At 35.6% G+C, this 13,477-nt stretch overlaps 1 protein-coding gene across 1 annotated transcript in view; it reads right to left on the reverse strand.

Moving 5' to 3' along the window:
* LOC134846573 (uncharacterized) overlaps window positions 1-13,477 on the reverse strand; it is a 99,117-nt gene that overhangs the window by 60,814 nt on the left and 24,826 nt on the right. The window contains exons 3-12 of the mRNA XM_063863957.1: window positions 11,787-11,895; window positions 10,628-10,794; window positions 10,037-10,243; window positions 7,676-7,876; window positions 7,560-7,582; window positions 4,921-5,025; window positions 2,498-2,771; window positions 1,600-1,661; window positions 810-1,025; window positions 180-342 (exon numbers count right to left, since the gene is read on the reverse strand). Coding sequence (XP_063720027.1) covers window positions 180-342; window positions 810-1,025; window positions 1,600-1,661; window positions 2,498-2,771; window positions 4,921-5,025; window positions 7,560-7,582; window positions 7,676-7,876; window positions 10,037-10,243; window positions 10,628-10,794; window positions 11,787-11,863 — 1,495 coding nt within the window. The 5' untranslated portion in view covers window positions 11,864-11,895. The remainder of the gene's footprint in view (window positions 1-179; window positions 343-809; window positions 1,026-1,599; window positions 1,662-2,497; window positions 2,772-4,920; window positions 5,026-7,559; window positions 7,583-7,675; window positions 7,877-10,036; window positions 10,244-10,627; window positions 10,795-11,786; window positions 11,896-13,477) is intronic.

Below are 13,477 nucleotides of genomic sequence, written 5' to 3' on the forward strand. Positions count from 1 at the left end.
TTACAAGTCGTCTGTAAATTAAAGTAACGAGCAGCGCAAATAAGACGCCACAGAAAATTTTAGGGTTTGGTCGGTTACAATTGGATAATAGTACCAAATGGTTTGTCCAATTTTCCTGACAAGGATGGGGGTCTAAAATCCTGAAGAGGTCAACCTGATTCTCTTTTGCTTCAGCTCACCGAATATCTGTGAGTTGTTGCTCACATCCAGATAAGAGATTGAGAGTTTGAAGTTGGTGTGTAAGTTGTAGTAGTAGCCAGATGTGAAGTCCACAGTGCCAGTTCTGTCTGTGAACACGAAGGGTATCGATGACTCATCCGCAGAGGTCAACATAGTCCAATTCTGCAAACACAGAAAGTGAAACGATTAAAAATAAAACGGATTTAAAGGTTAAAAATATAGCTGAATACAATTTTTTTATTCATAGCAAAAATAAAATTCCAAATTTTCTTTGAAGTCTTCGTAAATATTCAATCTAGAAGTCGTGCTAGGATTTGAAGAAAAAAAAACCTTTTTATTTCCGCGGAAACGGTCCAGATCTAACTTTTGAAAAAAAAATTCTTCTTAGAGTAAAAGAGAGCCTGAAAAAAAATCTAATATTCAAAAAATTTTGATAACCTTGAATCTTACAACTTCCGGAGCAGCCCAACAAATTGCGTACTTCTTGTCACCCAAATAAATTTTTTTGAAATATTTTTTTTCCAAAATTGTTAGAGCGTAGTAGTGAAAACCGGGTTAAAAAACACTATATTTTTTCCTCAAAAGTTTCCAAACCAGCATCAAAGGTTCAGAAAAAAAACATTTCTTACCACATCATTTTGTTGTCCGTCGCCAATCACAATCGTATCATTCTCCTGCTCTTCCAGTATTTCAGAGGTGACGCCCAAATCCATCTGCACCATCTGCAGAACGGGGAACAGGGTGGGGTTGTTGGAATCGGGGGAGATGGTCCATCTGCAGGACAGACCAGTCGGGTAGATGTGGGGGAAGTTGTAGCTCAAAATGTCGGTTGGCGAGGTGATTTCCTGGCAAAGGAGAGATTTTAAAAGAATGCTTATGATTAAAAGAGTGGTTAAAAGATTAAGGTTATCGAGATAGGCTATCTTCGAAGATATTGGAAGGATCATGCGGGACCTTGATTGAAAAAAACTTTCTCTTGGAATTAATTTTCAAGTGTCCTGCAAACACTCAAGATATATAATACCTCATATCACAAAAAAATATCAAGTTTTATCATTTTCATGGACTTCGGAATTCCTGGGAATTTTCCATGGAAAAAAATTGATCAATCTTGCATCGACCTTGCAAAAATTTCAAAAGAATTTTGCCAGACTGAATAAAGATATCTTCTAAAGTTTGGTACAAATTTTGCGAAAAAATATTGCAAGAAACGAAGTTTTCTGCCAGAATCTGGAAAGAATAGTAAAAACTTTGCAAGTTATCGCCCATTTTTGTCAACAGTCAAAATAGTTTGGACGAAATTATTTTTTAAATGGTTAAACAAATTATATATACCTGTATATTATTATAGCTATCAAATGCTTTTCAATAAAAACAATTCCAGAATAACTTTATTAGCAAAAAATGAAGAATACTTACAAATCCGTTTGTATTGTCGCACGCTTCGTTCTGAGTCGAGTCCTCAAACGGGGGGCACAACACTGAAACGGAAACATGAAGTTAAGGGTTCAGTCAGCAGTGCTGTTTGTTGAATGGGCAATTTTTAGTGAAAAATTTACTCAACAACAGCGAGGGGTCATTAACACTATAGTGTTGTTTTGCTCATTTTCAATCTGAGCTTCAATTATGTCGTAAAGTGGCATCCATCACAGTAAATGCACTCTTAAGCAGTTTTTTTTTTCAAAATTTTGGACGACAATAAAGAAAAGGTTGAGTTAAATTGGGTTCAAAAAGCTTGATAAAAATTTGTACTAATGCAATAATTATTTCCGTGAGGCAAAAATTCGTAACAATCGACAATTCTTAACAAAAGATTAAGCGTGGAACACTCAGTATTCCTATAGTGCCGAATGTAAGTGCAGCACAGTTAAGCAGATCAAGCGTATTCTGCTTGCCAACGCCTTGTTTCGAATTGTCTCCCTACCGTCCAAACAGCCCTCTCCCCTTGAATTCAAATGAAGCCAGGCCAGGCAGATACTCGGGTCTTAATTTGTTTATCAGTGGAGCCCAAAATTGCTTTTAAAATCTTCTGAATTATTCATTCAGAAAAAAAGCAAGCAGTAGTATTTAATTGTTGACAAATTATTAAACAAATGGTAGGAGATTATCAGGTCTACTACCTGTTTCTAATCCATTAAAGTGCGCCATAATTTCCAGCAATCAAAACAATAGATTAACTAAAACACCCAAACGAGATGACAAACCATCAGATATCCTACAAATGTGAATTAGATTAAGGCAGAAAATAGGGTTTTCATTGGTCTATCAGTCGAGCTCGAACTTGCATTCGAACGATTTAATAAGTATTTAGTCTTACCTTCGTCGTTGGTGGCAAAAAACTCCACGTAGAGTCCAGAGTAACCGCCCTTCTCGCCTGGTCCGCTGACTAATTCCAAATTCAAATACAAGTCCACTTCTGTGCTCAAAGGTTTCATCACACAGAACGAGATTGTGGAAAAAGGCATGTTTTCGTAGTTGCCACAAAGTCGGAAGTCCGTACTTGAAGCTGATTGGCTGGATACTCGGAAGTAGTCTTGTAGATCGCATCGGATTTGCAGATTGTGGATTGTGACGTAATAGCTCATGGATTCCTGGGGAAAAAATCTATATTACGTCATTTGCGAGAACTAGAATAAAGGATTTGCCCAGAAAATTCTCGAGGTGGGGACAATTTTTTAATTCTTCTCTTTTTTGACAAAATTGATTTTCCGAGCTCCTAGAGCAATAACACTTTTTGGCAAAAGTTCTGCGCCACATACAATTTTTCATTTTTTTGAAAAAAATACTTGCCCAGTTGATGTTGTGGGGCTTTTTTTGTTTTGGCTGTTTGAATGTTTTGAGTGTTTTGGCAAAAATTGAGTTTTTCTTTTCGGCTCGTGTTCCCCCCTCAATTTTAATATATTTTGCAGCCAAAAGCTTCTCTGCAAAAACTTAAAGAAGATGTTCAAAGACATAAGATAACACCAAAGAAACGATCACTTAGAGGAGGAACACGTTATTTAATAGACTTGAAACTTTTTGATCGAAAACGCCGAAAAAATATCTACAAAAATTGAATTTCATCAAAAAAGCTAAACTTTTTAAATAAAGCTTCAGAACCGGTCAAAGTTTTTTCAGATTTCTCCTTAATTCTAACTATATCCTGCTTTGCTTAAGGTTTCCGAGAAAAAAATAGTCCGTCTTCGCATACTATTACTACATGCCAAAGCTCTGAGATTTCTTGCAATGTCCTTGGCGATTTCTCCTCTTTTTTTATATAAAAAAAAATTCATAATTTGCGGTTTTTTGCTATTGAGAGATTGTCAAGTTTTGCGTTCTTTCACCACAAAAAGCAATCAAGTCGGAGATTTTTTTTGTACTAATTTGCTGTTAGAGTATTTCACAACACTGATTTAAATTATCCGGACAAACTCAAACTAGAAACTTCAAAAGAGTTTCTTTCAATTTGGAGAACTTTATGTTGCCAGAGTTATCATGCTGCAATTTTTTTTGCAAAATTTACACCAAAAAATTGGGTCATTTTAGGTTTTTTTTTGGTAATCAAGAATTGCGCTGAAATTATTAAATTAATTGATGAAACAGTTCTTTCAAAAGCAGTCTCTTGCATAACCTAACAAAATTCTAGAAGGTTAAAATCTCCAAAATCTGCGTACGAGAATATATTTTTGCTTTATATTTAATAAATATCATTTTACATAAGACTCAAAATCTTTGCTTAAAAATAAAATTTAAACGTTGCGCAAATTTTTGAAGAACTATGTCCTTCTACAATTTTGTTAGTTTGTGTGAAGGTCTTTTTTGATGGAATTGTTTCATCAATTAACTTGGTAATTTTAACGTATTTCTTGATTAAGTAAAAATCGCCAAATTGACCCATTTTCGGGAAAAAAACTTTGGTTATGAACTATGCAAATTAAATTGCACCCTGATAGTTTTGGTAAAGTTCTAATCAACTTTTGTTCAATTCAATTTTCGTCTAATCTCAACCCAATTTGAAAAAAAACGCCTATGAAAGTTCAAGATTTGTTTTTTTTTGTCCGGATAACTTAAATCATTACTTTATTGTCCGCCAATATTTTCAACTTTTATACTTTTGGTTTATGATGAAATTTTTTCTGTTCCCGGTCAATTGGAAAAATGTAAATACGAAAGCAGACTGAAAAAACTTACTTAGAAATTTAACCACAATAGTTATCAAAAGAAATAATATCACTCTAATCCTTGATATTTCTTTTTCACTATTCCTCTTTTGAAAATAAAAATAAAAAAAAATTATTTTTGTTTTCAATTGCGGCGTTTGCATTGCTGCTACCGGTGATATTAATCTGACTTCCTTTTAGCAAATGAATTTGAAGGAAATAGAAAAACAAATCAAACAAACAGCCGCAAAACATTGAATTTTGGTGTGAATCTCTCTAAAAAAATTTTCTGGAAAAAACACAGGACTGTAATAAGTATCTTTCATCTCTTTCATTGACACTTAATAGTTTATTTTCAGGCGACGCAATTTAAGTAATTCTGGTCTTTTTAATACCATAGCTTGAGACACCGTCATCAGTCCATTTTATTTGACCTTCGAAAGTTTGATACGGAAAAAACTGTATTACTGCAATAGGGTTAGCAGCGAACCGCTTATGAAAAAAAAAACTAAAAAATGCTCAGCGAAACGTGAGACAACTCAGGAATATTTTAGGCCAGCAAAATTTTCTCGTTTGGAAAATGAAAGTGGGTTTTACTAGCCTGTGTGGTAGCGGATGATGAGCATGTGTAGTCTTCGGGATAAGGATTGAGGTTGTTGTAGCCCACGTGTGAAAAGTATAGTCCATTTTTCAGAGGCAAAGCGAGCTGAAAATTAAAATTTGAGGCAATTCCAACACATCAGGTACTTTGACCAGGATAGATCTTTTTTGACGCATCACGAAAGCTGGGGACACATTTGAGTTCAAATTAATGACAAGACTGCTCGTATCAGGGCGAAACATGATTGTTCCAACTGCCATTTAAAATCTATGAAATAGTGTTCCCTTCATGAAAAAGCAAGAACTTTCCAAAAAAATTTCAAACCCCTTAACTTTATCAAAACGTTTAAAGGTGAAAAATCATTTAAATTTTGAGCTCAAAACAAAAAAAATTTGGAAGAGACAAAAAAGATTCCGTTCAAAATTGCTAAAGTTGGAATTTAACTGGAGAAAAAACCACCCGAGCACAAATGTTCCGTCATTTTCTTCAAAAATCGGAACAAAACAGCCGACAAAATTATCATCTCTTTATGACTTTATGGCAAATCGTTCCTTTTTAAGAAATTCCCGATTCAGCAGCTGGTACTGAATATTTCTTTTGAGTAACTGTTCATTTTTTGCTCCAACTCTCGCGAAATTGACTGAATATTTTTGCTCGGGTTGCTTTTTCTCCAAAAATGTTTGATTTATTAAGTAACAAGTTTTGATCAAAAATTTTTACACCTTACAAAAAATTTTGTTGTTCTCAGTTCAAATATAAAAGATATTTCACCAGTGATCATTTTCACTAGCGTTGTTTTGGTTCAAAGATTGGTAATTTGGTCAATTTGTGATAATTAACGCGGGATATATTTCGTGCTATTAACGCGTAAGCGGAGATTTAATCAGCATAGAAATTGTTCTAAATTGAATTGAGACATTCTTTTAGGTCTGCTTAAAACATTTCTAAATGCAAAATAAATCACTTTTTACTTTACATAGCGTATCGGGGAAGTTAAAATTTTTTGAAGGTTTCATCAAGGTTTTTTAGAGCGAATACAACGCCTTAGTCATTAAAAGACAACGAGAACATTCAAGGCAAAAAAACATAATTTTTATTGGCCCGGTTTTTGAAGAAAAGCAAAAAGTTTTGCTCTGGGTAGTTTATGTTCCGACTTTTTAGGAAAATCGGGAATATTAACGTTTGAGCTGTTCTTTTTTTCTTTAAGTAAATTATAAATTTTTGACTTTCGAGCTAAACCTTTTCGGATTGTTTGACTTTTTGGTAGTTGCCTGTTTGGCCATGCTCTGGACTAATTTTTGTACGTTGTGAAAACTTTTTGTATGAAGGTAAAAACGTAACGCAATTTCCTCATGCATGGCAAATCGCTTCGAAAACTTTTCATATTGAACTAAAGCAAACCAATCGGCAGTATTCAGCTTATTTTCGTACTACTTAAATTTTCCCAATTGATTTCGATGTTGGCCGAAAATGGTGGCTTTTAAATTTTTTAAAACCAAAACCTATACATTACAAACTAAGATGCAGAGGGGACGTACAGGGCTTTAACGTGATTTAGGAGTAGTTCAGTTTCATGTTTACAATCAATTAACTTATGAATATAAGTTTTCAGCTTAAGACTTCTCAACTTCACTACACATGTAAAGTTTTGTCGAAGTAATGAAAATTGAAAATTACAAAAGTTTATTGGTTCAGATTTGATTCAGACACGTTAAACGATGATTCAGCTATGCTAAACCGATGTAATTTTTGGGGCTAAATCAAGGATGAAACGGTCACTTTCAGAACAAAATGACGCTTATCAAAGACTGAATCATGGCAAACACTGATTTTTTTCTAAATAATTGATGACTAGCTCTGAAATACCAACCCGAGTAGGCTTCAAACACAAATAATGATTTACACACAGGCGAAGCTGCGCTTCGCAAACACTTGCGAGAGCACGACCAAAAAGCAGTTCCATCAAGTGAAATAAAAAAAAATAATAATAAGCTTCGAATTAGCAAAAGCTCGGCTACGTGTAGGATTCAAATTTGAGAGCTACTACAATCAAAAGAGTTTTAGTCTCATTCACTATTCAATCAGCCACACAACCTTATCAACCAAAAGAAAACTAGTCTCGAATAAAACAGCTACACATGCCTATAAATTGCCAATGCAATTCAACAAAAATGGCACCAAAAACAAATGGTTACAATTTTGCAAATAATAATTTGGAATTTAACAAACTGAAAGCTGACAAACTGAAGGCATCCGCACTAACTTTGCATTTAACGTATAGCAAAATATTAAACCACGTTGCGTTCAAATTATGCATTTTACAAAATTTCGAGATATTTTAAAAAAGAACATTTCTGAAACCGTGTTTTAATTATCGTTGCTGTTTGAAAAAATCACTTTTTTTCTGTTCATTTGATGAATTAAAAATGCATCAACTGTATTAACTTATAACTTTTCGAATGTCTAAGCACATGTTATGAGGCAACTGTAAAGGTGCACCAAAAGTGGCACCAATATTTGCGACTTAGGTTGGAAAAGAAGAAGGTTCGTACAAATACACTTGCTTCGCAAGTGTGATGACAAAGGAAGGCAACAATGTTTTCATCCCAGCTATTTTCCAATCAAATTAGCATGTTTACCTGGTTACACATCAGAACGAATGCTGAAACAGAAAACAAAAATTTCATTGATTTAGAAAAGTTGAGATATATTATTTTGAAAATTGCTCGGAAAACTTAAAAAACTAAATACTTACAGCATCCACTAGTAACTTCACATTCTTGTTTTTTGGCCTGATCTACATCAATTTTCTGGACTCCGTAGCTCCTTCCTTGTAACACGGGACACATCATCAGTTCTTCACCCTCATCATAGCGGCACGAACTGTACTCGAAACCAGCGTCGTCCATGACTGGGAAGGAGCACTCGCGTCCCGACACCGCATAACACTTGGGAACTAAAGCAGCATAAAAAAAAGCCAGTTTATCATTAGTAGCAGTAGCGTAGCGTGCAGTAGCGAAAAAAGAGTAGAAGTCGTGGCCACCCAAAGTTCCCCTTTCTGATACTTTGTTTATATAGCAACCATTAATGACCGATCAATCCAAAAACGTTTCCGGTGCACGCTTGGCGCGACATTCACAAAAATTGAGAGAAAGCATGCGTGAAAAACGCAATTTCTGGGTACAGATTTTTAAAAAATCCGCCGAATTTGTCATTTTTGGTTGTGTTTTTCCCACTTTAAGAAAAAGCAAGAATAACCAATTACCTGCGTGTTGCAAGAGACTCTTCCTGCAAAGGATTTTAGAAAGATCAGTCAAATAAAAATAACACATATTTGACCTTTTTGCTATCATTTAAAATGGGGAGGAATTTATTTATATTCGGGTGTGTTTAGTTTTTTCTTCTTTTCTCTTCTTTTTTGTTTTCCACGCAATATTCAAATAATATTTGGAATGGGTTGGGTGATATATCATATTAAATCCCCTTCAGTCGGGATTCGAACAAAATTTAAAAATTCAAAAATCGGCCCAGTTTCAAAAAAACTCTTATGAAGATTTTGAGTTTTAGTCTTTTTCGTTCTGGTAACGCGATCAATTAATGCTCTTTATAAAGAAAACTTAGTTTTTTTTAGACTGCTAGGATGAAAAACTCAGATTTTATATAAAGAACACTGGGTTTGGGTGTTTCATTCAGCGCTTATTTGACAAAAAAAGCTCTCTGAAGCATTTTGAGAATTTAATATAAAATAATCACATATAAACTTCGATAGAATATAATCAATTAGAATATAATTTTTTGGATTGTTTCATTGCAAAAATGACAAAATATAATGTCCATATAACCAATTTTTTAGTCCAATTGTTTCTATTAGAATCAACTTTTTAAGTGAAAAACCGCTGTGGTGATGCCATCAATATGTTGATACCACGAGAAAAGCTTGATGCCCTACAAGCTGTTATCGGAAAACCTGATTTGTTTGAAAAATTTAAGAAAAACACCATGCTTAGTTTATTTCCCGCTTATCCTTTGGTACAATGTGGACAGTTCGCTTATAGCAACGAGGATATCCGGTAACTGAGCAAGTAGCACAGAATGTTCCGACCATAGTCTTAAAAAATAATACCTTGAAGTTTTTTTCAAATTATTGTCGTTTTTTTTTCGAGCGGTGTGATAAAAGAAGCTAAAAATTGGAAATTAAGTATATTGGGGAGCCATAGTGAAACAAACAAACTGAAAAAAAATTGTAGAAATGTTATTGAAAAACAAAAAAATCAAAAAATCCAAAATTTTATCAAAGTTTTGCAGTTTTTTGATTTTTGAAAATTTTGATTCTAAAGGCGCTAAAATACTCAAATTAAACATACACTTCTCAAGTAAAACAAACTTTTACGCTTTAAATTAACCTTTGGTAAGCTTTTAAGAAAATAAAATAAGTCTGCTCGCTCGCTTTTTTGCTCGAAATAAGACGAAAAATGAAACAACTCAGACAGGTTTTTCTTGACGCTGGGAAAATCTTCGGATGTTTTTTAATGTGGTTTGAACACGACTGTAAGGTCTTTAATATGATATATCACTCTAACCAGTCCAATGTTTGTTTGTGGTACCTGATTTGATTTTGCGTGGAAAACAAAAAGAAAAAAAAAGAAAAAACTTAAGCACACCCGAATACAAAGTTCCTCCCCAATCTCAATAGTCGGAGCAAAAATTCTAAAGAGACGGTGATTGGTTAATTAATTCAACAAATCGAAAGGGATCAAACGATCGCTACTTTTAAGAATTGTCACATGATAGGACTCATCGTCAAGGCAGTAGCGATAAAGGGGAGGATCATGTATATGAGTAACAAATCTGTGATTCAGCATGCGCGCAATTTGAACTTACTAATGACTTTTTGATGTGACCAGCTCTGCACTATGTAAACTTATCAACAGATTTCATTTTGATTCCTATTAATTCACTGTGAATCCTATGCTCCAAGGTTGCCCAAAACTAATTTAAAACGACACCAGTTTCAGAACACTACGTTAAGTTACGAAATATTAACTCTAATTTCTCCATTTCATCTTCGTTGTGAAATAATGCTTGTATGAAAATGTTTGTGCCAGAAATAACTCACAACATGCAGTTGTGTCAGTACAAGTTCCAGCAGCTGTCATCTCAGAATTCCCATCCACAGCTGTGGCACAGTAGGGGGTGGAGACAGCAGAGAATGAGTCACTGGGGGAATCCACTGAGCAGGTGAAGTATGTCTTGTTCTGGTGTTTGAAGGGGAAAATGCAGGGCTCTGGGGATCCAGAAACACTTGCAGTACATGTACATTGGTCTGAAATTTATGATTAATCAGTTTTGGCTATGGCATCTGATGATTTAGAGCCAATTTGAGCTTTTGTTGGAAATTATTCTTCAATTTCTTCTTGTAAACTCTTTCAATCCACAAGCAAGAATTTTTTTCCAACAACGTGTCTAACATAATAATTTGATAGCCGGAATCCTAGAATTCGAATCCAGCCCCGGGTTATGCATTAATCTATTGAGCATGTGATTTAAAAAATAATGAACGCTGATTAGATGCTTCAAGGAAGAAGGTCGACGCCTTTAGCACTCAAACCTCTTCAACCGCCAAATTTTTTAAAATGTCAGCAATAATGCAATCATAAACATCAGCAATTTTTTAATGGCGACTTTATGTTTCAAAATGATAACTGACTGTCAATGTATGTTTCGAAGTTGATCTCCAGTCCTCTGAATCTCTCCGTATAAAGCCCATTTGGACCCATGTAGTCGTCACTGTAGAAATGGAGGGGCACTTCATCCCCATCCTCCCCATTGTAGATGCAGACTGTCTTCTCGGGAATGTACCCACAGTACTTGTACCTTCAAACACGACAAGAAATTAACACAAGACGTCTTGGTGACGACCAGCACCAAAAATGTCTGAGGTGTTGGAACATACTGATTTCAAGCGGTATCTTGAGTCAAAGCTCCTCTAGATTTTTGGATTGAATACCATTCTAGAAAATCCAAATAAAGTTTTAAAGGTTTTTTTAAAAAAATTTAGTAAGGCACACGCTTTTAAACGTTTTAGGAGAGCTCCGAAAAGCATAGTTCTAAGAAATGTCAACCACCAAAAAACATTATATAAAACAGGGGCGCATCTAGGGAAGTGGAGGGGGCGGACGCCTCCCCCCTCAGGAATTCGACCCTCTGCCGACCCAAAGGGTCCCCCTTTTGTACTATTTTGAGATTTCCATTTTTGGTGACGGACCCCAAAATTTTTTTAAGGCGCCTTTGGCGCCAATATATACTAATTTTGAGTGGGGAGAGCACGCCGAAAAAAGCGATTTTTTGGTCAAGAATCGAAATGATTTTCTGACAAAAATGTTGGCCATCCTTCTTCAAATTTGTTGCATATTAGCCAAGAACGGATTTAGTGGGGGGGGGGGGGTTGGGTCCCCTTTTGTGCAATTTTGAGATATCCATATTTGGTGATAGACCGTAAAAACTTTCATATTTACCCCAACATATACAAATATTAAGGGGGAGCGAGCGACAAAAAAATTCAATTTGTTTGTCGAAATTTTCCAAAAAGTGCCTAAAAAAGAGCCGCAGAAAATTTGAACAGAGCGGGGTCTTTTTAGTGCTTTGGGAGAGCTCGGTATATCAATTTGGTCGACCTAAAAAAAGGGCGACAATGTTTTCGAAAATTGTAGAAAATCCTAGATCCGCCCCTTATACTAGTACTGGTTGCTCATCTACAACGCGCGCCAAAAATGCTCCCCCTCCGCCCCAAATCTACACCTGTTTGGAACTATTGCTGTTAAAACAGTTTGATCTTAAAATTTCCGATGGATACTTTGGCTATTTACCCATTGATGGAAAAGTAGTCATATTTGCAGTGTTCATCGCCTGTCCCCTGATCACTGATGATATTAGTCCACTCCATGTCGAAGTACTTGAACGTGAACAGAACCGAACCTTAACAAAATAACAACATAAGTACACGAGTAACGGGTTCACGTGGAAATAGCAGCGCTTGTTCCCACAAATAAATATTGAGCTTACTAACTTCTTCATTTCAAGGCGTATTAAGAGTTTTTGAGGGTAGAGGGGGGAAGATTAGACCCATCTTAAACTCAAAAGTGCTAATTTATTTGCTTCAGCTACTTTGCTGTATCCTTTTTTCTTCGACCAAACTTCTTGTCACAACCTTTTCCAAAAAATACATCACAATTTAATTTCGACTGGTTTCTTTTTGTTCAAAATGTATATATAGTATATATAGAGCGTGAAGAAACCAGCCGAAGTATACCCTAACAGAAAACATACGGAGAATCTGATCCACCAAAAATTTTCTTCCTATATAAACATAAACGCGCCGAAAATTTTGGAGAAGTATGTTGATGAGCCGAAAATTTATGTTCGCAGAAAATAGTAACAAATTGCAGTAGACTAGGCTTATACTAAGCCAAAAAATTTTATATTAGCCAAAATTATTAGCCAAAACAAGAAAAAAGTTCTTCGAAATATCGATGGCACCATTTTAGCAAAATGTATGAAATTTGTATGACTACTAATTTTTCGTAGAATTAGTTTAGGGAATTGTATGATTAGCATTTTTGGTCTATGGTGGTCAACTCGGGTATCAAAATTTCCTAGAAATATAAAATTGTTAGTCTTAGTTTTCTATGCATTGAAACTGTGAACATTTTGAGCTTGTGCACGTGGCCCGTCTCCTAAATTTTTCGAATCAAAATGTTTCTGATTTTTTTGTGAAAATTTTGCACAGCAACCGAAAGTGACAGTTTGTTCCGACTAATATGATTTTTTTCCAGTTGCTGTTTTGAGATTCGCAGACATTTCTTGTACGCAATTTCGGATTTCGATTGAAAAACAAGTCGATTTTGATTTCGAGCAGTTTTGGAGTTCGATTTCGAAGTCGAACAAGATCCCCCGGAACCGAAATTCCAGCATCCCACAAGAGGCTTGAGTCACACAAAGTCGCAACATACCTAATTTGGTTCGCGCAAAGTCGCAAGATACCTAATTTGGGTCGCGCAAATCCGCAACATACCTAATTTGGGTCGCGCAAAGTCGCAACATACCTGGTTTGGGTCGCGCAAAATCGCAACATATCGAATTTGGGTCGCGCAAGTTCGCAACATACCTCTTTTGGGTTGCGCAAAGTCGCAACATAATTAATTTGGGTCGCAAAAGGTCGCAGCATAGCAAAGTCGCACTATTCGTCGCGCAAAGTCGCAATATTGGTCAAGCAAACTCGCAACATGGGTCGCGTAAAGTCTCAACATGGGTGGCGCAAAGTCGCAACATGGGTCGCGCAAAGCTTAAGTAAGAGAATTGTTGTCGGTTTTTTGTCGGAATACCTAATTTGGGTCGCGCAAAGTCGAAAGATACCTAAGTTGGGTCACGCAAAGTCGCAAAATACCTAATTTGGATAGCGGAAAGCCGCAACTTACCTACTTTGGGTCGCGCAAAAACGCAACATAGCTCATTTGGGTCGCACAGAGTCGGAACATAGCTAATTTGGGTCTTGCAAAGT

Source organism: Symsagittifera roscoffensis, chromosome 5 (genome assembly GCF_963678635.1).
Source record: "Symsagittifera roscoffensis chromosome 5, txSymRosc1.1, whole genome shotgun sequence".
Lineage (NCBI taxonomy): Eukaryota > Metazoa > Xenacoelomorpha > Acoela > Convolutidae > Symsagittifera > Symsagittifera roscoffensis.